Source organism: Beta vulgaris, chromosome 5, assembly GCF_026745355.1.
Source record: "Beta vulgaris subsp. vulgaris cultivar EL10 chromosome 5, EL10.2, whole genome shotgun sequence".
NCBI classification, from domain to species: Eukaryota; Viridiplantae; Streptophyta; class Magnoliopsida; order Caryophyllales; family Amaranthaceae; genus Beta; species Beta vulgaris.
Window position 1 is genome coordinate 23,968,780 of NC_079206.1, and position 27,642 is coordinate 23,996,421.

Consider the following 27,642-nt stretch of genomic DNA (forward strand, 5'->3'; position numbering starts at 1 on the left):
TTATGAATTATGAATTATTCATTATTATTACTTATCATTAAATTATTATTTAATATTCATATTATTATTGTTTCAGTATTATTTATATATTTATTACATTCAATTGAATTCAATTTAATTTAATTCAATTCAATTCAGTTCAGCTTAATTCAGTTCAGTTCAGCTGTTTTATGCCGAAAAGAACAAGTCCTAAATAGATCATGCATTATAATCGGTAAGGTCGTGTCAAATTAGATCATGAATAATAACAGGTCAAGATTGAATCAAGTTAAGTCAAGCATGTCATGAATTATAGTTCGTGAGGTCACATCAGTTATTTCTCGACTTAAATTGATTCAAGATTATTGTCAATCACATGTCGGGAGTTAAATTAATGAATATTGTTATCAATCAGATGTCGGATTTTGATCATGTTATAACCCCACCACTAGTCCACGAATGATTTCAATAGCGTTTATATTTCCTCTATTTTTTTTAAATGCAACAAATGCACTTTTTCACTATTTACATTTATTACTTAAACTAAGATTTGTAATTTTTACTTAACGAAAAACATAGTCAATTATAGATTTTTAGTAACACTTCTAATATATAATTTTTACTTTTATGTAATTATAGATATTTGTTGTCAAAGTAACATATCAAGATGCGTAAAAGTATTCTTTACAGACCCATTTGGGCTTTGGCCCAGGCCAAAGACAGCTTATTAACTCGCTGCATGGTAAACCTAGCGTACACCAGGTGTATGAAAGATCCCCTGCTAATTTCCATAACCATTCAATTTAACATGACAATCATCTCTCATACTCCCTCCCTCCGTTTCATTTTAATTGTTACACTTTAATATTTTACTATTCACAAATTTCACTTTGACCATCATTTGCAATTTATACGCTGATGAAAATGTAATCATGTGAGATCTTATTACATCATAATATGTATTTTATTAATATGTACTTTTTATAATTTTTACAAATACAAAACTAAAAATACATGTCCTCAAAATGCATTGACATGCATAAAAAATATAAGCATGTAGATTAAAATAAAAAAGATGGTGTATATTCTATAAATGCGTAAAAGGCTAAAAGCCGTTGCAGCTTAATTATTCGAAGTATTTATTTACCAACTTTGTTTGTGTAGGTTATGATCACTGTGAATTTACTATATAAACACACAAAAAATCAAGAATACAACTCAGTCCAAGAACACAAATTACTAACATGTTTCAATTCTATTTGGTCAGAGAAAAAATAAATAAACGATATATCTTTAAATATTACTCTATATGATTAGAACAATGATTCAATATCTTAAGTTTTGACTACGCAACAACTCAACTACAGCAGCAACCACACCCTTTCCTTCGGTGTTGATGTCTAAGCTTGGTTCTTCGATCTTCCTTCGTAAGAGTTTATCAAGCTCACCTCGCAATTTCTGAAGAATCATGATTGATATTAGCCCTCCATTTAATCAAAACAGCAATTAAGGAGAAAGAAAAAAAAAGGAAACAAAGAAAAAAGAGTACATGCTATACCTTTATTAATTCTAACACACTTTTTGACGCAGAAAAATGAAGGTACCCACCAAGCATCTCAATTCCTTCTCCTGATTTGCTTGGAAGGAGACTACCACCAAACATGAGAAGAGCATAATCTGAAATATTTGTTGAATCACGAATGTATATGCTAGTTGTTTTCACTTTCTCACTGTAAACCATATAAGGCAAAGGAAAAAGATGAACCCCAGCATTTACAGAAGCAGGATGAATGTCGACTTGCCCAACTTCTTTGGTGTAAAGTGATGTTCGTTTTCCTCTTCTCTTGCATTGAACGACATTGGGGTAAAGCCCAGCACAAAGGATGGCACACACCATCTCCATATCGTGGCTGTACTGGTTATAAGCCTACATAGTTATCATAAAAATATCGTTAGCAGAGCAGTTGCGGATTTTAATGCGCCTGCTCCTACCCACGTAGTAGACGCAGGTGAATGAAAAAATTCTAGATCGAACAATACAAATTCCAAGTAATCTCAACCTGCAGAATATTTTTAATCAATAGCAAACTGATTCATTACAAAGTATTTTCAGGTCCTATTAGTCAAAAAGGAAAACAATATTACCAAAATTATATATACAAGAATGTGTCCATATATATTTATATTTATACGTCATCCGTTCTTTTTTTAGTTTCAACAGTTTGACTTTTAACTAAATATGATTTTTTTTGTAGATTCTGCACATTTAATTCATATAAAAAGATGCACTTACTATTTAGTGCAAAAGGTTGCACGTTGAGTTCAAACAATGAGCACATGAATTTTTCTCCTCCTCCTTTCAACTGGCTTCTCATTTGATCCTTATAAATATATATATATATATATATATATATATATATATATATATATATATATATATGTATATATGTATATATAGCGTTGGGATCCAGTGAGAATACCCCTTATGTCAGAACGCATACTTATATGAGAACACTTTAAAATTTAGAACACAAACATATTTTTTTAGAACATGAGAGTATAATCAATACATATACATATATACATGTTCTGAAATATCAAACTTATGTTCTAAATTTATTCAAACATGTTTGAATTATTTCAATGATGTTCTGAAAATATTGCAAGTGTGTTCTAAATTTATTCAAATATGTTATTTATTATTTCAAACATGTTCCAAATTATTTTAATTGTGTTCTAAGACTTTTCAAACATGTTCTGAATTATTTCAAACATGTTTCAATTCATTTTAATTATGTTCTGAAATATTTCGAGTGAGAACATATATCATTTGTGAGAATAAAGGTAAGTCAGAACATGATGTACATTGTTTTAGAGCATGATGTACAACGTTTTTGAACATGATGTACAACGTTTTAGAACATGATCTACGTCGTTTTAGAGCCTGATGTATCCGTTTTAGAACATGATGTATCCGTTTTAGAACATGTTTCTCAGTATTTTAGAACATGATATACATTAATTTAGAACATGATAGACATTTTGCATGCGTTGATCATGTATGGTGATAACGTGACTCTAATCAAAACGATATAATGTGGAATACCAAAATTTCAATCAATACCACTATAATATCTTTTTGTTTTTGTGGTTGATGAAGTAAGAAGGTTTCCTACTTTCGTTCATTCATTTAAGTTGGTAAAAAGGATAAATCATATAGTAAGAAAACAAAAATCGAACAACAATATGCACTTAAGATAAATGACGCCATTGAAATCGAACAAAATCGAACAAAAATCTGCATTGAAATAAAAAAAAAATCGAACAAGAATCTACAAGTCAAGAATATCAAATTAAAAATTTCGAATAAAACCTGTTGAATTATGGAAAGAATAGTGTGGAATCCGCAAAAAATCGAACTAAAACTTTGAAAAATTACTTCATGAATGACGCCATAGAGGAGAGAGAAAGTTGTGCAAAACCTAAAGAGGGAAAAAAATGACGCCATAGACGTGAAAGTTTGTGGCGAAGAAGGAAGAAGGGGAGTAAGGGTACACCTAATTACAAAAATGCCATTACTCATAAGTGTATTTAGAATAGTTAGATTAGATTAGATCTAAAGGTTCAGATTTGTTCCACATACAAAAGTGTTCTCACATAGAGGAGGTATTCTCACAAGAGCCCTCCTCTATATATATATATATATATATATATATATATATAATAGCTTACAGAATATACTTGCGCATGCGGCTAACATTTCATTTTGAGATCAATCTACCCCAAAACCATCTACATAGCCTTGCCATCTTAGGAGTGTCCTTCCAAGTTATGATGTGAATATCAATTTCAAGCAAACAATTCAAAATCCAAGATTTCAAATGCCTGACCACAGTATGTCCACCTTGCATATGCATGCCACAAATGTGAACCCAAAATTTCATAACATAACAAGAGAAGCAATTGAGTTTGAAGACTCACGTTAGGACCCTTTGCTTTGTCCACGAAGCCTATGTTTGAGAGTAGATCTACGAATTGTTTCCTCATATCATCCATCATTTGTAGAGTTATTGGCGACAAGAAGTTCTCCCAACAAAATGATCTCTCTGTCCTATTGGATTTTGCTTCTTTCCACCCTTCAAATGCTTTTAGAAGTGCTATATGGTCACTGCAAAAAGCAGATAATTACAAGAGAAAGAAAACATAAGAACCAGCTTCAGACAAATTTTCTTCTGAACACAATTACTCAGCCAGCTTAGTGAAGGCAACATATACAACTTCATATCACACCTGCAAGAATCACCAGCAAAGGATCTCTTTGCATCATCAGCTTCCTCCTTCCTATTGATTGGCAGGACAAATGGATTACGGTGAGCAAGAGCAGCTGCAATTGTCAATGCTGGATTTAGGCATTGGAAGATTGAGCCCATTAGAAGCATCTTCCCAATATTTGGTTCCAGAGGCAAAGTGCAAAGGTGTCGACCTGTTCCATTAAAATACATAAATATCGAATGTTATTACAGAATCATCTTGAATAGTTGTTTTTTTTTTTTTTTTTTGAAGGGATCTTGAAGAGTTGTTTTGCTTCTCTTGTGAGCATATTTTTGATAGAGAAGAAATTACTAATTTTTCAAATAGAAAGATGCTTATTTTGAGAGCATTCTTCACCTCTCAGTGGTCAGTTAATACTAGCCTCTCAGCCATGCTCTCATGTTGTAACTCAATTTTCATAGTTCTCTTGAAGTTGGTCATTTTATATTTTTAAGGGTGTTAGAGACTAGAGTATCACTAAGCAACCCCACATAATCTGTATTATCAACTATAATGTATCAGCCCTATCAATGGAATTCCGTATTTTGGTATACTCTATCATCTGAACTGCTAAACCTTATTTTACGCTACGCATATACAAAACCGTTGAAGAACAAAGGTAAGCCCTTGTCCTACTCATGTTTCTCAAGTTACATATTGGACATCTTTTTAGACTGCAACTCCCCAACCCCCCCCCCCCTCCCCCCCTTCCCCCTCTAACACGCATACGTAAATAAAAGAATATGTACATCAAAGATTCTAATGACTTCAAATGACAATTTCTACGAGATGACTTGAAACTTTTTAGGACTTATTATTTTCTAATGAACTATAAATTTCTAGTTACTCAGCATGATTGAATAAAACTTAACGACATACTACCATTTCAGGATTGTATGTTTTAAGTTACAAATAAATACAAATTTTGATTTGGTCTACAATACATAGATATTGACCATGTCTTTGGCATCCTGTGATATTAAGTTTTTATCATTGCCCCGCCCCTATCACCAGGAATGGTCTTTGCTTCTGTTATGACTCCAGATATCTTAAATGCCACAAAGCATAAAAGATCTTTCAGGATCACAACCCAAGATATTTTTCATGCTGTCACAGTCAATTTTAATCAAATGCACCGCAAAATGAAACTCAACATCTACTAACCTATAAGTTACTCACTGCCTAAGACTACAGTCACATAGCCTGCTGCACCATACTCTCAAGCACATATCCAGTATTCTTCCCATAGCACTATAAAAAGTCATCGATTTTGAGGATATGAATGCCCAAGCAGCACTTTTACCAGGTAGGATACCAGATAACACAATTTTTGGGATCACTGATCAGATCCCACCCATAAAGCACTTCTTCCCTGGATGATATCTATAAGACCTTCAAAGGCCTATGATTCGGTAGAGTAGATTTTCTTAAAACAAGTCTTACGATAGTTGCAATTTTTTCCACGATCATAGGTTTGGGTCAGGGAATGCAATACTTCAACATCTCACACTGTTTAATTAATGTTATGCCATCTGAACCTTTTGATTCAGCGGGATTAAAAGTTGAAACAAGTAGATCCCTGGTGCAGAGTCTAATTCTTTTCAAGCCAGGAACACTGAAATAAATGCTTAGACTTATTGACTCACTGCCCAAACTTTGCTTTTTATCCCAATTGTTCTAGGCTCATGCTCTTTACATATGACTTATCATTTTTTGCTTGGAGAGATTGTGTTTCTGTCCCTTTGTGACAAAGTGATTCCCAAAATTATCCCATGCGTCTGGTTACTTAGCCATTGATTCTTCCACCAGGGACTGATCAATTCTCTCATTCTATCAGCTCTTCCACGGTGGACTGATCAATTCTCTCATGGATCAAAGAAAGAAAAAGAAATTTGGTGCTTAAGGAGCTAGGGATAATTGTGTAATTGGTGTCCACACATATTCCAATAACGATTCGTAGATCTGTTTTCATTCGGCACAAAGTAATGGAAAGTTAAAAGCGAGGTGCAGCAAGAATTAATATAACAGAACATTTCAATCCCTTTGTAGACCTCTTAAGGACACTCCATGGAAGACACTACTATAGAAATTCAAAAATACAGACGAAGAATCAGATAAACTCATAATAACTGTATTCCATTCTATCAAGTTTAGATAGCAGAGAGGGTAAAAGGCACATCGGCGAAGCTACTTCGCAAGTATCATCTGAAGCATCACCAACAAGGTTAGGGAGCATATACAATACTTCTCAAAAGAAAAGTTATCAACATGATCTCACAAGAAAAGAGGTATTGGTGCAGGAAAAGGTGCTCATTAGTCTCCCCACTCTTGGACATAGGACATATAGAATATATCAACCTGATTCATCGCGGTCCTCCTTCGCTCTTCTTTAGATTGTGATTGTGGTGTCTATAATTTTGGATAAAATTCCATGTTTCCAATACAAAGCTTGAACCGGGCCATCCAAATAAATTTACAGAACAAAATATTTAGATAAATATGGGTAATATTTAATGGGAGTATGGGACGAGGGGATCAAGGTGAGAGATATGATGACTGGACCATTTTAAAAAAGATGAGTCTGCAGAACAAAAAAAAATAGACATAACCCCAACCACATTAGTCTCTCCAACTCAGCCATATCCTCTCCCCCCTCCTCCCACTTCACTCAAAACACTACTTGTCCTTCGTAAACCCTACATGTTGCAACTCTAGTTCCCAACTCCCTACAGAAACAGTTGGAGCCTTGGACACCTCATTGAAAACCAGAACTTCAAAGAGCTGCCAACAGAGCTCCCATACCCCCTCAAACGTATCTTCCACCAAGCCCTAAACATTTTATATCCTTCCTCTCGTCCTCTCCACAGAGTTGTGCCAAATAGTGAAGGACATGTTCACATCATTGTTTACCAATGAGGCCCTACGTTATTCAACTCGTCATTTTACCTCAAGTACCCTTGTCAAATCCTCGATACTCTGGCGTGGGTATGGATACGTCCACACTTCATTTTTGGCGAACATCATGGAAATGTTTTTGCAAAATAGTTGAGTTCGACCGGGCACTTATCCATGTCAAAACACGAGAACCGAAATCTGAGAAACATATGTGAGGCCAACAAACACGAGGCAATGACCATGTTCAACTTAAGAAGTAGTTTGTCGATTATCAAACACCATAGCAATTGCTATTAACATAAAGCACCAAAAGTGGCCACCATTACGATTTACAATACCCATAACAAACACATTCTCTCTCTTCCCACACCCTAGCAAAGGGCTGAACAACCAGAAGCAGCGAAGCGAGAGCCCTCACACCTTGTTAAGCATCAATGACGAGCATATGCCTATTTTGCTTGTTTATCTCTCCACTGCCATCCTCAAATCACCCCGCTTCTGTATAGACAGACCTCCCCTTCACTAGCCCATTCGCCTATGTCAACTATGAAAATTATCATCCCAGAAAAGTGGGTCCCATAACGGTGATGTGCGAGGTATGTTTCTGGTAGGTAGATAGGAAGCAAAACAGATCATATTCATTACACCATCAAAGTTACCACAGACAGACTCCACAGACAAAGTTGGGTTCAACAAACAGCTTGCCATCTTGATGACAATTGATAGGCCAACTCTGCATGCTTAGGGATGAAGGTAAGATGGTATACTTCGAATTTCTCTAGCTCAATTTTACTTGCCTCATTGACAAATGTGAAATAGTAGTAAATTTAGACCCTTTTTCTCCATGAGATGATGACATCTACAGCATGAAGTTCTAGCGTGTTATATTATTTAATATGTTCCAAACAATTCAAATGTGCTTCAAGAGTTTAACGGCACACTTATCTCCTTTATTCACACCCTCACCTCAATTTCTCAGATAATACTCACCTTCATAAGTGGATAATGTGATATATCAATGAAAAAATCCATAATACTTTCATAAATCATCACTCTTGTAATGTGGCATTCTAGTAGATATAGTTCAATCCACCCAATTATGGTACAAGATAAAAGGGACGTATAGGAAGTTGTACAAGAAAAAGGGCCAGAAATTTTTGGTCCCCAAAGCCATATCTCTACAGTCAATCCATATTTACAATAATGCATATGTCAAGCAATTTTGACTTCCACATGTGCATAAAGTTCAGAGGTCCACAGACAATGGGAAATAAGAATCACCAAAGCTCCGGTGACATGGGAGGTAGGGCGACAATAGTGGTAAAATATCAGGACCTTTGACAAAGAGCAGAACAAAGACAAGGAGGTGAAATTTGAAACAAACGAGGATTACTCAAACAGGAAACATAATAATGCTAGTATCTGCAAGTGAAAGATGAGGAGGATAATGCAAAATTGGAATGCAAAACACGGGGTTTTAATAGAGAAATGTGACCTGGCACTTATGTATACATGCTCATGTATTTGAAAGACATAGAGGCATTCATTTTACATACCAAGAGGAGTAAGCTCTTCCCTCTCATCTAAAGCACCAATTGTCTTCAAAAGTTCAATAGCATTTTGGACAGCAAGGGAATCTGGTGGCTGAAGTGCTTTTGCCAAAAATGACCCAACAGCTCCAAGTTGCAAACTCTTTATGTTCAGACATAGTTCTTGCAAAGGTGTCCGAAGAATTTCTGGTAGCTGATATTGGGGCATCGCATCATAAACTAGTTTGGGATACAGTCTATAACAAACTCCAGGTCGCACTCGACCAGCACGACCTCGTCTCTGCAATCATTTCAGCCACAATGAAGACCGAGTCAGAAAATGATGACATATAAAGCAACTAATAGTTACACTATAGCAAAATTCTGATGTTGATCCTATACCTGATGAGCTGACGCTTTTGAAATCCATGATGGCAACAGACAAGCTAGCTTATTCAAAGCATCATAGCTAGTCTCCTTTGCCTTTCCACAATCTATTACGTAAACTACATCATCAATAGTAATACTACTCTCTGCGATATTGGTTGCAAGAACAATTTTCCTGCAAACAAATCACAAGACGAGTAAAATATCATAGGACTTACCGGACAATTTTCAAAATATAGAAGTACAATTCGGCAGATAAAAAATATACAGAGTAAAAAAAACACCCGAAAAAACACTGAATGATTAAACACCGATCAATCAATTACAGAGTAGTAACAGAAAGACATACAGCATACAGTTAAATAGATACATAAGAGCATTGAAGACACATCAGCATAGAATAGCACCTCTACTTTCCTCCAACAGTGCCTAGCGGACAACAGTTTTGTTCAAGAAGATAGAGTTCAGTAATTAGGCCATGCTTAATAGTATATTATCCCTAGAACATTATTGCAGATATTTCATGCTTTGGATCCATCCCTGATGGGAAAAGATCAAATAATAGAAAAATAATCTGCATTCAGTCTGTCTTCAAGGACTGAATAACCAGCCAAGAGAAGGCAGCAAACACGACCTCAATCAAGTCCATTTGATAAAGTAATAACGTAATACCTTTCCCAAACTTTGAGCACCCTCAATCATGTTCCTTCTTGAAGAATGAAGGAATAGAAGATAGGACTATGATGATAAATAATAAAGTCAATAGTGAAAGCCCATAAAAACCAGAAGTGGGGAAAAGTAAGTCAATGGCAAACATAGAAAGCTGAGACATGGGTATATGCCGCAGAAAAGAGGGTTCAAACAGACATGTATAGTTAACCGAACCATTGATACCGGGAACGTGGTACGTTGCCACGTTCCACGTTCAGGGGAATGTGTCCCGGAATGCGGAACGTGGTACGTGGTACTTGGTACGTTGTCTAGGAGTCCATATGGTTTAATCTAGAGGTTGTCTTCCGCATTCCCGTTTCCGTACCACGTTCCGAAACGTTCTGCGTTCCATGCAAAGTGAACCGAACACATTCTCTGATTGGGTTGTGTTACATAAACATACAACGCCAAAATGTCCTTCCAGTGCCATTTCGTGGTGAGATCTAAACAAAGCTCAGTTTGATGATTTCTCACTCAACCTGATCATCCCTTCACCAAACATCCAGGATCCTTCCCTGTAAGTAGCTAAAGTATCCTTCTCAATCTTATTCCCTCCATCCCATAAGTTGATAAAAATTTATGTGGTTAGCCATCCCTAGATATAGGTAAAATTGCATAGGTATAGTATTTGTTAGTAACTAATTTGTCAGGCAAAGCAGTAACTTATGGCAAGATTTTGAACTACAATAATTTTTAAGGATTACCAAAGATTGAAAATTGTTTTCACTAATGATATTGATTTTTGCTGATTTTCTAGATTTACTTTTAGTATGCAATCAACTGATTTCGATTGATTATAAGAGATTGAAACTGATTCTTGGTGATTGAACATAAACATTATTCTTCTAAATTGAAGCAAATAGGTCCTATACCTCCTCCGACCTTCATTACCCACTAATTGTAACACTTTGACTTCCACATTTTCAAACACACAACTTTGACAATTAATATATTTATAAATCTATTAGTAAAAATTATAAAAAGTTATTTTATGAAAATATACATTAAGACTAGTTCGACAACATTATAAAAAGCATTTCTTCTTGTAATTTTAATTAAAAAAATATGGTCAATATTAGCATATGAATAGTGCAACCATCGAAATGATATGGATGCAAAGGCACTTGCTAATCATGAGCCTATTAACTTGGTCATGGAAACTTTAGGGTTTCAAAACAAAAACAAGAACCAAGTCTTAGCTTGTGTGCTAACATGGAAGCTAGAGGATGGCGTGGATGGAAGTGAAGAGGAGTCCTAGTCTGATTAGGATTACTCCTAGCTTGCTACATAGAATCCTAGTAGAATTAGGATTGCTATGTTTATCTTTATCTTTATGTTTAAGTAGTTAAAAAGATAGAGTTGTTAAAAAGATAAACATGTGACTTGTACATGTTATCTTTAGGAGTCTAAAGTAGAGTAGGAGTAGGATAAGTGTTTATGTTTTCCTAGTTAAAGTAGGATAAGTTGTACCCTATATAAGGGATTGATTTCTTTCAATAATACTAAGAGTTTTTAGAGTAAATGTCGAGCTTCTTTAATTGTGTGCTTGTATGCTTGCAATTGAAAACCATTAATAACTTTTCAGGAGTGATTAGTTCTTAGTGTTAAACAACTTAATTTCAGGAGTGATTTTGAGGGTGTTTAAGAGTCTTTAATCAAGGTTCAGGAGTGTTCTTGATTAAATTCATATCTTTGTTCGATTGTTTTACTTGTTAGTTCGAAATCTTGGAGTTCATACTTTGATTATTAGACTTCATAGTTTAGTAATCATATCAAAAGCCTTACCTATTGAGAAACTAATGAAATATTCTATCTTGGAAGTGTAGCTAGCTTTCTGGGACGAAAGAAGTGTCGTAAACGGAGGTCATTCCTCATGTACAAAATCTTATACTTCCTCAGTTTCTTAATAAGTGCAACATAGAGAAAGTGGGGGAATACCAAGGAATGTAGAGAGAGAAAGTTGGTACCACAATAAAATAGAGTAATTCAAGTGATGAAACAAAAAAGTTGTGGTCCCCTCTTGCTTTTTGGTGGCATATTTGTAATAATATTGAACTTTTTTTACCATTTTGAGCTTGGTTGCACTTATTGTGACTATTCCAAATAAGGGAAATGTTGCACTTATTAAGAAACGGAGGTAGTATAAGACGGCCTTACTATAATTTATGATAAGTCGAAGGTAACTTGTTGTCTTTAAGGGGTCACTTATTGTGGAAGTGAGCCCTTTAAAGTACAAGGTGACCTATTATCTAAAAATGACCCTTTCAACTTCTAAAGTGACCCTTCTAACTAACGAAGTGATCCTTTTAGATCACAACTAACCATAATATTATTGTAGAACAATCTTACACAAAGCAAACTGTTCTTAATTTGTTAAATTCACTTCATTGTCATTCACGGCAATTCATTTCACGGCAACCAACCATATACAGTAGATTGGCTTACACTAAGTTTACTACTCCCTCTGTTTCTTTTTAATCTACACACTTTTCTTTTTAGTCCGTTTCTTTTTAATCTACACAATGTTGTTTTTTCTATTTTGATAACATATCACATTTACTTTCTTCTCTTTTTCCACCCATGTCATTCACTTTTTAATTTTTTAACCCACTTTTGTTTCTCTCACTTTTCAGTTTCTCTCTCATACTTTTGTACTTCCTCCTTGGTTCTCCTCCAAAGTGAAGTGAGTAAATTAAAAAGAAATGGGGGAGTACAATTTTGTACCAAAAATCAATATTAGGACCGCCAGCCGACATAGCTTCACGAATAAAGCACATCTAGTCCTAATTTTACAAGTTACAGTAACAAAATAACCAAAAAGAAGAGGCAGGATAGAAGCCAACTAGGCAGAATACACAAAGATCTAAAAGTAAAATTTAACCTTGTACTTGCAGGTGGCTTATCAAATATTTCCCGTTGATTGACAGTTGGCATTGAACCATGTAAAGGGAGAACAAGAAACTTTCTAGTGTCTCCAAGAAAATTGTTCGCCTTAATGCTGTCGAGTAGCTTAGAAATTTCATCCCACCCAGTGAGAAACACAAGTATTGCCCCTTCATTCTCATGCCGACATATATGCTCGACAGTTGACTCAACCTACAAGCTCGTCAAAAAAAATCTTAAGTAGGTTTCACCAAACTGCCTAAGAGAATAAATAAACTAAACTCTCGGTGAACAGCTCGAGATCAAGATAAGTCAAAGTGTCAAACGTTAATTTAAAAAAAAGAGTTTGAACTAATTTTAAAAGCACGTTTGGTTGCTCAAACAAACATGAGGAACCTAGAACCCAGATAATAATAGAAAGAACTAAATTAACATTAAATTTATTATCCCTATTGATAGAAAAAGGAAACAATAGATTATGCAATGATAAAAACTGAAAACGCAAATTTGCAAAAATATATATCAATCCTTTAATTAATAGAACAAGATTTAAATATATGAAAAAATCTAGTATACTAAAGTGCCATCAACAACTCTACCAAAAATTCATCAATGGCAGACATGATTTTACATGGAAATTACCATGATCATGATCAACAGCAAAGACCTAGTGAAATCAAATGCACGACGTTGCCAACAGAAGGGAAGCAAAAGAATGAGCAAAAGTCCTTCCAAGTTCATTGAATAGCACCTTAAAACAACACAAGCTAGCGTTAATACTCACAAGTTTCAAATCAAGTTGTGAGCCAGACCATGCTTCAAGAGATTTTCTTGTACTCGTTTTGTAGCTTCCATAATGTGAATTAATGTCAACATCCTACAAGAACAAGGCAAAGTGTGGAAAAGTACATCAGAATCATTTGTTGAAAAAAAATTTAAGCAACAAAATCATGAACATACCAAGAAAGTAAATGTTTTCAGCAGTGAACAGATCAACAATGCTGAAACTGAAAAACGAAGAGCACATAAAGGTAATCGGAAAGAATTGAGAATGTACTATTAATGGTAACGTAGATGATAAGAAGTGGAAAATAATATGTAATTCAGACAAAGAACCAGGTGAAAGGCTCACAACTGTAGAGCCAATTCTCATCAGGAGAGAGTGTTGATTCTCTCATATCTGATAAGTTATTGCAGCTGAGTGTCTAATCCATAAATTATCATTTTGTCTTTGAGTGGCTTCCAGCAACTGATTGGAAATAAAATACCCTTTGTTCTCTTTAGAATCACTACCAAAGTAATTAGTAAGTTAAAGAATCAAGGGTAGTTTTCTTGGTCCCATATTTGAAGAAGAGCAAACAACATTTTGTGGGTTGATTTTCAAACCAGAGAAAGTTGTACGTGTAAGGTGTAGCCCTCGGCAGTGTGACACATATATGTCTTTGGTGATTTCCATCATAACCTAATTCCTTTGAGCACAAGTTATCAACACTACTTTGATTTCCAAAGAAAAACATACGGACTTTTTCGTACAAGCCTAGCACACAAGTATTCCCAGGAAATTCCGTTTGACATAAGTCAAGACTTCCCTGCATCAATTTCGAGGCTAGAAGGAGAATATATGTTCATAGATTTTATTAAACTTATTTACTCCCCAGTCCTCATCCTTATTGCTCATCATATTCCCATATCGTCCCAAATCATGATTCTTGATATTGGGAGGGCATTCCAGTTTAAGAAGCTTTCTGATTTCATAGGATGCACAATGTTGAATATTCTATACATCCGGGTTAATAAGTACTCGGTTAGAAGACTGCTTGTACTCCACATATCGCTATAATATTTATCTTATCTGAGAAAGAAGGTACGCCAGAAAAAATAATAGAAAGATTAGATGTTTGGCCATCCAACTTGCAAACAAGAACTCAACAGTGATAATAACAACTATAATGCTGGATGCTTTAACAGGATAATACAATTCAACTAGTTATAGCACGAGTGTAGACTGTAGATACACCTCACTAAGGCTATCCTTAATTTATCTAGTTTCAGAGCCTACTACTATGCATCAAAACGAAAAAGGAAAGCCAAACTCCAGTAGCATTTAGATCAGACTGAAACCAGAAATGTTTGATGTGTTTATCCATCTGCACTGCAATACTGCATGACCAAACCATATCCAATGAATGCAGTACTTTTGGATATTTGGAACGATTGAAACATTCAACTGCCAGGGTAGAGTTTAGGGAGTATTTTACTGCCATTGTAAAATATTTCGCATTTTGGATAGTTTAGACATGACCTTCCAAGTATTTCCATGCTTCATAAAGTAGAAGTGATGGCAAATGTTTTGAGCTTAAGGGTGTAAATCTTTTTGCTACAATGTCTACAGTAAAGCTGAAGCCCTCGTGAAATATTACAGTGAAAATATCCTAGGAATAAGCATAGGTAATAGATAAACAAATGATGCTGCAAAGATGAAGGTGGAAAGAGGTAAGAGGGAACACTTAGGCATGCCTCAAACAATTCAGTTAAAGGATCTCTTTTCGAATCCAATTGTCTAGCTCGTCGTCTCGAGCCACCCTGAAAGCTATCAGGTTCTGGTTTGATACAATATTGGGTTTTCTCTAGCACGTCTTCCAGAAAAAGCTCTGCAACTGGAAAAGTCAGTCCCTGTAAACATATCACAATAGAATCAAAGGTTTAATAGTTGATCCACATTAGTTCTCAACAATCATGCATCATAAAAACTGTGGGTATACACATACAGGAATATGAATAGTGGGGGCATTCCCAAAATATTGAGAGAACAACTCAGCATTAATGGTAGCACTCATAAGAATCAGTCGTAGATCTGGACGACGAGGGAGAAGATCCTTTAATATTATAAGAAGGAAGTCCTCATACATTCCTCTTTCATGAATTTCATCCACTAGCAGATGGCTCACACCAGTTAAATTTGGATCCTGAACCTGTACAACAGGAGAAAGATAACAGGTAAGACCAGGACAATCTCAACACACCCATCAAGCATACAGAAACAACATGCTGGCTTACAAACAGACAAAGAGAGGCAGATAACAGACAAAGCATACATCCTTGTGCATAGACTAGATACTTGAATTCTACATATCAACTTATCTAGTTATTAAGTGGTATAAGATTGTAAGACTTGACATTACGACACAAGTATAACACAATAATTCAACAATCATGTAGAAGTATCAAATCATCAGGATGATAGAAAATTAATCCCTCTCCATCCTCTTACCCTCTAGAAAAACCCTAGCCCTTATTCTTCATCTAGGGGATGCCAATCACCATTTTTGGTGATGGTAAGCAGTAAGCCTCAGTTTCTTGTTTATCTTTAGGTATCCAGTAAACTATTATTTTAAGTTTCTCACTTTTTATAAGAGCCTTCTGTCCCGTCTATGGATGGGTTTTCTCTTCGCATGTAGGAGTCACCAAATCAGATAATGGTTATAATGGTGTACTAATTGTTCGTTATATGCTTATACAATGATTATCAATTATTCGTCTGCTAAGTCGGTACAAGACTTCTCTTCTCAAACTTATGATGGACCGATCCACTTATGGTAAGTCGAATTGATACAACGATTCAAGAATGTGCAAAAATGTCAAATTTATGTTTTAGCATTCATAATTTAGTCGCAAAAGATTTTTGTTTGGCACTTTGATTATGTTTAATCTGTTGTTGTTGTTAGTAGACATCTTGTAGATGCTTTCTGGCTTTGAGAATCACAAAAAGCATTCCATGGGACACCCTAAAAGAAGCAGAAAAAATTAATCATCATGAACAGCGTGAATCTCTTACTCAAACTTCACCAAACTATCAGAAATGGCAGAAACTGGGACTTCCCTTCATTCTCAAAAGCTTCTATTTATCAAGTAGTGTAATTAATGACTAATTAATGACTAATGAGAATGCAAACTCTCTTGTCCTCAAAACAGCATTTTTATGTGACTTTGGCCATCATATCAGTCGGGCCTAAAATTACATCATTGACATGTGAATAGATCTTAAGTTTTTAGTTGTTTTTTTTGTCTTTCATCAAAAGAACAAGTCTTGAATTCAAATACCTGCATTTACAAAGAATGTATATAACAAAAAAATTAAACTGCTACAGGCAGAACATCTCAATATCAGGGAAAAAAAATTACCTTGCATGCATAAGCTTGAGCGCTCACCAGTATAAAGAAACCTTACCACTATGTAGGCCTACCTGTTGTGAAGACTTATGGTGCCATGTAATGCTTAACAAAGCAGCCATTTTTTGAAGACCCGTCTACCTATATATAGCCCAGGCAGACACAACTATCCAAAGGTCAGCCTCAGCTACTTCTATAAGTGGGAAATTTCAGTTTATAAAACTAAATCAAATAGAAGGAGCACCAGGAGGATCAAACTAAGTTTTTCTGCTTATATAAAGTGTCTAAGCATCATAGCCTGAGTCTATATATGAAAATCCTTACGCGGTTTGTGAAATGAAGAGCTGAACTAATGTAAATAGGGTACATACATGCATATTACTTGCATGCTTATGCGTTCAGCTTGAGAAAAGGAAGATAACATGCATCAGAACACCAGAGATACATATAATATACAGATATTATATATGATTTACGAAAATTACCAATTGTCTAAGCAAAACTCCTGTTGTGCAGAACAGTAACCTTGTCCCTGCAGAACGTTTCATCTCCAGACGTATCTGATAGCCAACAGTTTCACCTAGATTCTCTCCTCTTTCAGATGATATCCGAGCAGCAACAGATATAGCTGATATACGACGCGGTTGGGTACATATTATACTGCAGTCAGCACCCCGTAGTGATGAAATTTCATCTTCCAAAATGAACTGAGGGAGCTGGGTAGTTTTACCACAGCCAGTCTCCCCTGACACAACAAGGACCTACAGTGACAAAAACAACACAAAGTGCAAGAAAGATCTTAGACACAATTTCTTTAGTGCTAGAACATACTTCCTGTGTTTTTAGACACTACACTTCAATAGTAATTACTATTCACCAACTTAACTTACCCAATTTGTCCTTCCTTATGTATAAGGAAAAATCTAGTCATGTGGGATCTTGTTAGATTCATCTCAATGTGTAGTTTCCAAATATCAAATTTTTATAATTTTTAGTTATGCATTATTAAGGATATTAAGGCTCAAAGTAGTGCATTGGACTGCGTGAAATCAAGAAGTGTAGCAACCAAAAAAAATACAGAGGAAGTATTAGTCAAACAAGAAAACTAAGTAATACACAAATACATACAGCAAACATTCCATAAGTTGTATAAATTGTTCATGCATTCAAAAAATTCAAATATAGTTGAGTTTCTTGGACCAAATCTTAATCAAACAACAGCAGAGCTGAAAGGGAATCTAAAACCGAGGTGAAAGATACAAGTAAAACAATCTAAAAAGGGAGCTTCAAAGACATATCAAATGTGATTATAAGCAGAAAAACATTTCCCCATTTTATTAATTCACAATAAATAGGAAACAGCATTCATGGGACAGAAGATATTTATGTTGCTGAGTCTGCTGACTGTTATTTCACAGCACCTAATGATGGACTTACATCAAAAGGAACTCATATATACCTTACTTGAAAAAGGAAGAAATTATCAAAGGTTGGTAAATGACTCACTATTACCCTTGAATTTCAATACATACTAAAACTCTCCCGTTCCGTTACATAACGGCCGTTCTGTAACGGATTTTGGATTTGCCGTTCCGCGAAATCCCATTACGGAACGCCATAATAAAATTCACGTACTTCTCGCCGCGTTGTCCGTTCCGTAACGCGAACTCGCCGCGTTAGAACGATTTTATCCCCGTTACATCCGTTCTTTTCAAACATTGGCCAAATTTTTTTAATGATTTAATTATATAGTTGAGGAAACATGATATTCTATTAGATTTGATTATATTATGTTGTAATAATGCTTCATAAACTAAAAAAACGCAAATACGGTTAAAACATATTAATGTGAATTTTTTTAAAAAATTCACGCCGCGTCGGCCGCGAAACGTTCTATATCGCCATTACAAGCCGTTCCCGCGACAACGCGACCGTTCCCGCGAACGCGACCGCGAGCGCATTTTTTTTCCCTGATCACATTTGCCAGGTAGAGGATGGAATCACCATAGAGCCATGCATAGGTCATAAAAATGCAATTTTCTGTAATACCATGCTAAGGTCAAAGGTTTCTTTTTTTTCTCTTCTTATTTTTTTGGGGGGTGTAGGCAAAATCAAAGTTAAAAACTTACAACTTTGAAGCTATTTTGCCTACAACTCAATGGATTAGCAAAACCGTTAGCCTCAACAAATAAAGTTTTATACCACCAACTTATCTATCCATATCAAAAATTATAACCCACCTACTTATAACCTGATTATATTGTTAACGCATACAAGCATTGTAGCCTATATAGTAAGAGGGTCAGATACATCAGAAAATTTACACAAAAGAGCAGCTAGCTAAATTTTCAACACAGTAATCAATCATGCTATCACCACATGGAAAATAATTTTTTTCCAAATCAGAGGTAAAAACCTACCTGATTATTAGCAACAGCTTTTAGAAATTCAGATCTCACTTTGAAAGCAGGGAGCTTCTCTCTGAATGACCACATCGCTTGTACACTTGCACTTGCCTAAATTAGATTGTCCAAGGAATTGTGAAACTAACTCAGAACATCCACAAGATGTGATCCAAATATGTTTGAGATTATAGTGGCCATGATAGAAGGAAAACAAATTTACTAGTGATGCAGTGAAGCTAAACTTAATCACTTACAAACCTTTAACTTCTCCTCCTGCTCCTTGAGTTCAGCACTAATTTTCTCCTTAGCAATATTATTCTCTAAAACAGCAACTGGTTTCGCAAAGTTCATTGAGGATGATGAATTCTTTGAACTCTGAGAGGATGCACCAATGGACTTTTCAGAAGAACTTGCGCCATTAGAGTTATCCAACAATGAACCAACCCGTTTCTCAATGTCTGTAGACATTCGTATCTGGATAGTGTTTACAAGTCAAATATCAGCCGGACAAAAACTTTAACATTGTATCCACCAATTATAAGCATACCTCCTTCTGCGTAGATCCATGACGTTCATCTAGATCTGCACGATAATCTGGTAAGGGAACTTTGCTGGCGACAAGCGTCTTTCCTTTGTTATACGCATGGCTTGCTTTCCACAATTACCAAAAAAGGACGGAAATGGGAAATGAAGAGACCACCAGAAGCAATTGTGACAAAGCAGAAAACACAACCAGTTAGAGAAACCATCTCAAAAGGAAGGCAACTTCTTGCCTAGCAATGCCAATATCTATATTATTAGATGATTGATGAGCATTACAGGCCCTTAATTTATATATATGCAGCAACTGACGTGCTTATCTACTGTAATCTGACATAAAACTGTAAATTGAGATATAGAAGTATCATGCATTGAAACAGGGAAATAACTGACAGCAACTTTTATTCTTATTACGAGTCCAAATGTTCATATAGCTTGGTTTCCCAGCAAGTATGCCTCGGATATGAATGAAGGTTTAGCCCAATCAAGTGAGGAGACTGAAAGAATAACGAAGTTTAAAGGTGGCTTATGAATTAACATAATTGAGTCTAAATGAACATGCTATGGAGGAGCCTTATATTCTTCCCCTCCCTCTCTTCTGAGGTGTCACCAAATTGATGCATCCAAATCAAGGAGAAAAACTTCTAACAGCATGATGCTAACCATACACACACCTGTAGAGGATTACTATTAAAATTGCTGAAGCCTGAAATCATAAGGAATGACAATTGACAACAATAGATAGGCGACGAGGGTAGAGAATCTCAAAAAGTTTGAATAGCAACCAGAAGGAGGGTATATGTCTTGAGTATAAAGGAATGCAGCTCAAACAGAACTAGAAATAGTGAAACATTAAGAATGACTCCATGTCAACAGAATATATTTGGCCATATTTCTGCTGCAGACTAATTAACTACCTGTGAACTTGCCAGAGCACTGAATGATCTAATCCAAGAAATCGAGTAATTTGAATACAACGATTTGAAGACAGGGTCAATTGTTACTTCCATGTAAGTAGGAGTTCCCCACGGGCGAAGGGTAATTGGGACCAAGGGAGGCCATGCCCCCGTCCCCCAAGGTCCTCAATGGTGTTGAAAATTTTGGGGGGAAAAATATACTCTTACCTCTATTTATGTCCCCCCCCCCCTATTCTTATTACTGGAGCTTATGGTAGTAGTTACTAGCTACACTATTCGAATAAGATTTCTTTAGTAAAGTAGTTCTTTTGTTACCCATCAATTGGGTGTGGCATTCCAGTGTTATATTACTTAATAGCTTCCGAGAGTGTTTTTTTTCATTCCCTTTTTCTTTTTACTATTATAGTATAAGCTCCCTCCAATACTTTACCATTGTAGGTCTTTAACTCAAAAGTCATAAACTTAGAATCCTACAAAATGAGTAATACAAAACACACAAAAAAGTGAATTAAGCTGTTTGTTAAAAAAAAATTTGGTTTTAGCTTCAGTGAGTTTGGTTTACACACAAGACAATCAATCTATTAAAGGTATGTTTGGAATTTGTTATGACACTCTACAATCTACATATCCTTTCAGTGGGTTTTTACCTTTTTTTTAAGTCATCTTTAATCTTTTCTTCATATTTATTCTCTCTAGCTATTTTTTAACAATAATTTTGCTGTCGCACTATATTACCAAATTAACAGCTTTTTTACTTTCATGATATACTGTAGGAAAATTATACACCGTAACACTGTATTTAATACTTTTTTCTGAAAAAATGAACCTCACTCATTGGACATTCCTCAAAATCACACTAAACTTCAAATAACAATCTTGAAAAATCTAGGAGTGATTTGCTTTAGATCTATATGGATAATAAAGTTAGACTAATTTTAGTTACAACAAGGATATGGTATGTAAGAGCTTTCGAACAGCCCTACAATTGACTCCTGGCTTTCCCCCTGGAGTTCATTCATACGGATTAACATGTCAATTGTGACTTCCATAGTTCCGTGAAACTAGAAAGAATTTTCTAACAAACATTGATCAGTAGCTGCTTCTTTGTAGTGTTTGAGGAGACCCTGTCCTCTTCCTCATAACTCTTCACTTTGTCCAAGCAAAAGCAATAATGTCATTCTTATCTTATTTACAGGAGAATATTGCTGCAAGCACCATCCAAAATTTTCGTTTTGTGACAAAATAGCTTTTATGATAACTTTTTGTGAGAAAGCGCCTTGCAAACATTTGTACAATGACACCAAACCTACTCTTCGACCAAACACTCAAATCTCCAATGCATTGACCCATTTTTCCCACCCTTCTTTTTCCCCTCTAATCATGCAATTGCAATCACAAAAGCACCAAAAGGAATTAGTTTCTTTTGTTGTCCCTAAGTTCTATCATAAACCCAATTTTAGCTGCTACTTTGAATTCAAAGTGAACAGCCAAGATTCGATCTTTTAATCAAGATTTTGGCACATTTCAAAGCTCAATGAAAGGGGATTAAGATGCACATCAGTTTGATATATGGGTTCGAAAAAAATATTATTCCAATAGGCATGAGTTTTAACCATTCTAAACACATACCTCATAGTTCATACTACCAAAGTTTCGTGAACCAAACATTAGGTAAGGATTTAATCATTCTAGACCCACTCTATATATGGTGTCACATAATGTGTTCAAAGACAGATGCTAGCCTATGTTAGGCCTTCCATGTGGATTTTGGTGCATGTGGATTATTTGCAAAATCAATGACGGACAAAAGGACAAAAGTACAAAAGTAAGACCACGGTTCTTTACACCTCTAGTTCAATGCCCTTGTTCCAAAACAAACACCCAATGATAAAGGAACAGCTTCATCCAAAACAAACACATCTAAGCAAATAATCAGCAACCTACTTAGAGCTTTATATAGAGACATCATCAAACAACAACATCAATATTGAATTAGCCAGTAACCTGCAGCCCGAATACACATCCAAAAGACATTAGGACTTTCAGAACAAATCCGACGTCCATTGCAACCAAAGCAACATTGTAGAACACAAACAAACGCATCATGCATTATAGAAGCAATACACTTGAAAAGAGAGAACTAAAAGCATAATCACTTACAAATGAAGCCCCAACTGTTGAGCCATATTAGATAGAATTTCTTGATCTTCCCGCCTAAAACAACGCTTGATAATCAACTCCTGCTCTCCTCCTTTCTTCAATCCATCCATCTCATTCCACCATTCGTTCTCATCCAACACTTCATACTATCATCCCATCAAATTATTAAAAAAAAAAAAAAAATCACCATAAATTAACAAACCCTACCAAAATCAAATTTTAACATTTCATCAATTACAATACATGCAACATTGAAAATATTGCAATATCCAAATACTAACTTTGACCTCATTTCAATGATAATATACAAAAAAAAATCGATTTTCTTACAAGTTCTACAAATCAATAAGTAAAGATATTAACAGTTGAAAGTAGTGCATTGGCATGTTTGTAAAACTGAACATGTTGCAAGTTGCATGTATTTAGAAACGGCAAAAGTAGACAAATATGCAAATAGTACGGGATTGGACCTCGGTGGCTTTCTGTGCGAGACGCTGAGCACGCCACACTGGGTCCCACCAGCGCTGCTCACCTCCTCCACCGCCGCCGCCGCCACGTCCGCCTCTTCCTCCGCCTCCGCCGCGATTTCCGCCGCCTCGATTTCTGCCGCCTCCGCCTCGACGACCGCCTTGGCTGTTGGGGCGGTAAGACATGGGTGAGCGGAAGAGGAGAGGAGAGAGATTGAGAAGAGAAGGAGGTTTGTTGGAGTAGAAAGGAAATGGAGTCAAGTGTTTTAGGAGAGAGATAGTGGAGGAAACACTTCTGCTTGTACTGGTACTTGTACTTGATAATGGGAAGCAGCGCAAAGACATTCAAAGGTTGCAGGTGTAATGCGCCGGTGAGGTGTTCTTATGACTTGTGACTGCTAGTCTTTTTCTCGATAGCCCATTATTTGCAGCACTTCTGTTCCACAAAGTGGGGTATTTGGGCTTTAAAAAAAAACATTTGTAAAGAATAAGTTATCATTTGACGAGCAATGATATTCTCATACCCAATATTGTCCAATATTATCATATTTAGGTAATTTTTGTGACAAAATAAAAAATTATAAAATTTTTTTCATATATTTTTATTTTGGGAATTATTGGTTGAAATCTTATATCATATCTTAACACTATTTTATCATATCAGTTAGCTATTATATCATATCTAGACTACATCTAATCATATCAAGTAAATGGTATGGGAAAGTTGTCCCCTATCGGGTATGGGGGAATACTTCCTCATCATTTGACCCGTCTTCTTAAGATGATAGTCTTTTGATTAGTATAAATTAGTCTTTTAATTTACTCCCTCCGTTTCCTAAAGATCTTCCCACTTACTGTTCCTACAGATACCAAGGAAAATCAAGTTGTGTGGGGCATGGTGTGAGTAAAGTAGGAGAGAGAAAGGGTGTTAAGATAAATAAACAAATAAAAAGGGGTTAAAGTAGGAGAGAGAAAGGGAGTAAAATTGAATTAATAATGTAATGGTGGACCATATGATAGTGACATGAGAGGGTAAATAGGGAAATTTGTTTTGCCAAATAAGGAATAAAGCAAAAGAGGGAAGATCTTTTGGAAACACCCTTAAACGAAAAGAGGGAAGATCTTTAGGAAACGGAGGGAGTAACTCACAATAAGCAAATCTTGTAGAGATACCTACTCTAATGAAGTGAAATGGACCTATGACCTAAACAACTGGTCACACCACCAGCAAAACCCCTCAACCTCCCCGTTTACCAACCCCACCCATAATATACCAGCCCCACAAACTCGAAAAACCCTCCACTACTCACAAAACACCAACCCCACCTATCAACCAGAAAACCCTCCACCACCCACGAAACACCAATCGCACCTACCCGAAGACCATCCACCACCACGAAACACCAACACCACCAACTCGAAAACCCTCTACCGCCCACGAAAACCGGCTCCATCTACCTGAAAACGATCCACTTATAATATTCCGAAATTATTTTCACAAATTTTGTTATAATTGAGTTTTACAAAATAATACATTATTTACCTTTCCTTTTGTAAGTTCAATTTGAGTTAGATATTATTCTTATAAATCCATATTACTTATGGTTTACAAATATTTTTTGTGATTTCATTTTTCCCTTACATTTAGTTTTAAAAATAAAAATAAAAAGTCCTTTTGTCAAGATATGCAGGTTCCACGCATAATTATCTTTCCATTTTTACCTTATGTCAAGATTACAATTAGTTACTTATATCAATCTCCTTGATTGAGAAAATCAAGTAATCAAAGGACAAAAAAGAATTTCAAACAATCAAAGATGGGCCAAAAAGCAAGTGTGCGCCTGGCACACAAGTTGTGCCCCAGGTGCACAGTTTTTATTTTATCTTTTCAAATCGTTTTCGATTTTCTTTGCCTATAAATACCTTGTTTAACGACTTTTCGCAATGCTTTCCAACGACTTCTACGCATACTCTCTCATATTCAAACACGTTTAAATACATTCAGACACATTCATACCTTCGAATTTCCTACTTCAAACTTCAAGATTGCTCATCCTGAAGAGTGTTGCATAAGACTCAGGGGATAAAGGTATGATTCATGAGGGTCAATTCCAAATTCACTCTTGTTGTACTAGTAATCTACTTGTCATGATGTAGATCTTCAAAGAGTTAACGCTCTATTGTACATTATTTTCTTATCTCCCTTCTTTTTCATATTTATTTTATTGTATATATATTATATATTCATATGCATGATTGTATGATTTAATGCTTTCATCACCTCACATGCTTACTTTTGCTAATCAAAGACCTAAAAAATTTTTCTAACATTAAATTCAGATAACTTGGACAATATGATTAGGATCCCAGTAATCTGATTGCTTTAATAATATATCATTAAAAATTTAGCCTTTTATTCCCCTAAAAAAAATAGTCTTTTATTTGTTTATAGAACCGACATGGATTAATTATACATCGCATTAAGACGTTGCTTGATTGTTTAATTGCATAAACATGACATGAATCGATATGAAGTAGAGGTCATCTATCGGCGAATTTGATTCCTAATCTTATTCGTACCTCACCCCCGAACTCAATATATGGTTCATTAACCAGTATTATAGTCATGACATGGAATTCTACATAGAATAAGTTCCTCATTTGTAACTACGATTTCCCAATATCCAATTAGGTTTATGAGTCTTCCTTTAAAGACTTGTTGGCCACACTTCAATACGTATTTAATAAAACGTTTACAATGAGGTAGTCAATTACGCGTTCATCTCGTGTAGACCAATAAGAACATGCCTAACTCCATTTGGGAGGATTTCATAGAAAAAAATACTTTTATAAATGAGTTGGTGAAACTAGAAAAATATGATTCATACTTCTTTTATGCTTTTAAATAACATTACAGTTTTGCAAATGCATGACTACTATTTAAGCCACTTTAAGGAAAGTCTTTATTGCCTCATTAACACATGTTTAATGCGTAAGGCTACCCTCAGGGGGTTTGTTCTTTGTCCTTCTGAAAGCTTCCTGGGCGATAGTGCATTTTAGATCTTAGTCCTAAGCAAACCTACCTAACCATTGCGTTATTATCTTGTTCCTGACTTGAGAACTGGAGTGCGTCTTCCACGTGGCCATGAGCCGAAAATCCTACCTAAATGAAACCTTAACCTTGCCGAAAGAAATCAACGATGATTTGAGGAAGATGAAAGTGGAGATTATGCAGCCGGAAATAGAAGCAAGTTGTATGCATTGGAGTTAAGAATGACTTTGTTGGAAGAAATAAAAGATGCGCAAAGTAGAGACTTGGAGTTGTAAAAGATAAAGAGTGATGCGAAAAGGGGGAAATCACCGGAATTTTGTGATCTAGGACGATGGCACATTAAGATTTCAAGGTAGAATATGTGTCCCTAACAATGAAGCATTATTGAAAAAGAGAATTATGGAAGAAGCTCACAACAATCCTTTTTCTATTCACCCTCGAGGAACACAGGTTGTACAAGGAATTTAAGCATACTTTCTGGTGGAGCAATATGAAGCAAGAAGATGCGAAATTTGTGACAAGATGTTTAACTTGTTAAAGGATTAAAATCAAGCATCAGAGACTTGCATGATTGTTGCAATCATTAGATGTTCTTGCATGGAAATGGGATTCAATTTCGATGGATTTTATTATGGGATTGCCACCATCATTTTGAGGCATGAATTCTATTTAGGTCATTGTGGATAGACTAACAAAATCCACACACACGCAGCCTCGCACAGACTCGCTAGACTCCGCTCGCACACTCGTCGACACCCTCGCTCGACCTGACAAAACTCGAACTAACACGCTTTGCACTCACACACCGCATCACCCTCGACTCGCCTCGACACACGCTCGCACACCACACTAGCAACAACCACACTAGAAACAAGCCTTGAAGGTCGACGAGAACGCAGGGGAGGAGAAGAAAAGTAGTGTGGAGGGGGAGAAAGGGGTGTGACGAGGAAGAAGAAAGAAAAGAGAAGAGAGAAAAATCTCCGATGGAGGAAAGCGGCTGATTAGGAGAAAGTTAGGGTTATTATTATTATTATTATTATATTATTATTATTATTATTATTATTATTATTATTTTCCTTTTCTTTTTCTTATTTATAGGATGAAAAAAACTTAGGTTTAATAGGATTTTTTCCAAATCATATTTTAGTTTTTTATTTTATTTATATGGAATATAAAACAAAATCAAACTATAATATAGTTAGGTACAAAAGTAGGTTGTATAGTTAATTTATAACG

The 27,642-nt window shown here is 35.6% G+C and overlaps 1 protein-coding gene across 2 annotated transcripts; it reads right to left on the bottom strand.

Annotated features, from left to right (window-relative positions):
* Positions 1–1,040: 1,040 nt before the first annotated feature.
* LOC104893157 (DExH-box ATP-dependent RNA helicase DExH1) lies at positions 1,041–23,760 on the bottom strand. Of its 2 annotated transcripts, XM_010679241.4 has the most exons (16): positions 23,358–23,760; positions 22,888–23,033; positions 19,818–19,917; positions 19,529–19,744; positions 19,286–19,381; positions 17,351–17,626; positions 15,464–15,667; positions 15,213–15,368; positions 13,480–13,572; positions 12,694–12,908; positions 9,117–9,276; positions 8,742–9,015; positions 4,270–4,462; positions 3,961–4,147; positions 1,538–1,906; positions 1,041–1,437 (listed from the first exon to the last, which is right to left on the bottom strand). In XM_010679241.4, exons 1-16 carry the CDS (start codon positions 23,697–23,699, stop codon positions 1,306–1,308), a joined length of 3,159 nt encoding a protein of 1,052 aa, XP_010677543.1. In that variant the 5' UTR covers positions 23,700–23,760; the 3' UTR covers positions 1,041–1,305. The 2 variants fall into 2 exon arrangements, with proteins under 2 accessions (XP_010677543.1, XP_010677544.1); XM_010679242.4 differs by lacking the exon at positions 23,358–23,760 and having other exon boundaries at positions 19,818–19,921; positions 22,888–23,025.
* Between the last annotated feature and the right edge of the window lie 3,882 nt (positions 23,761–27,642).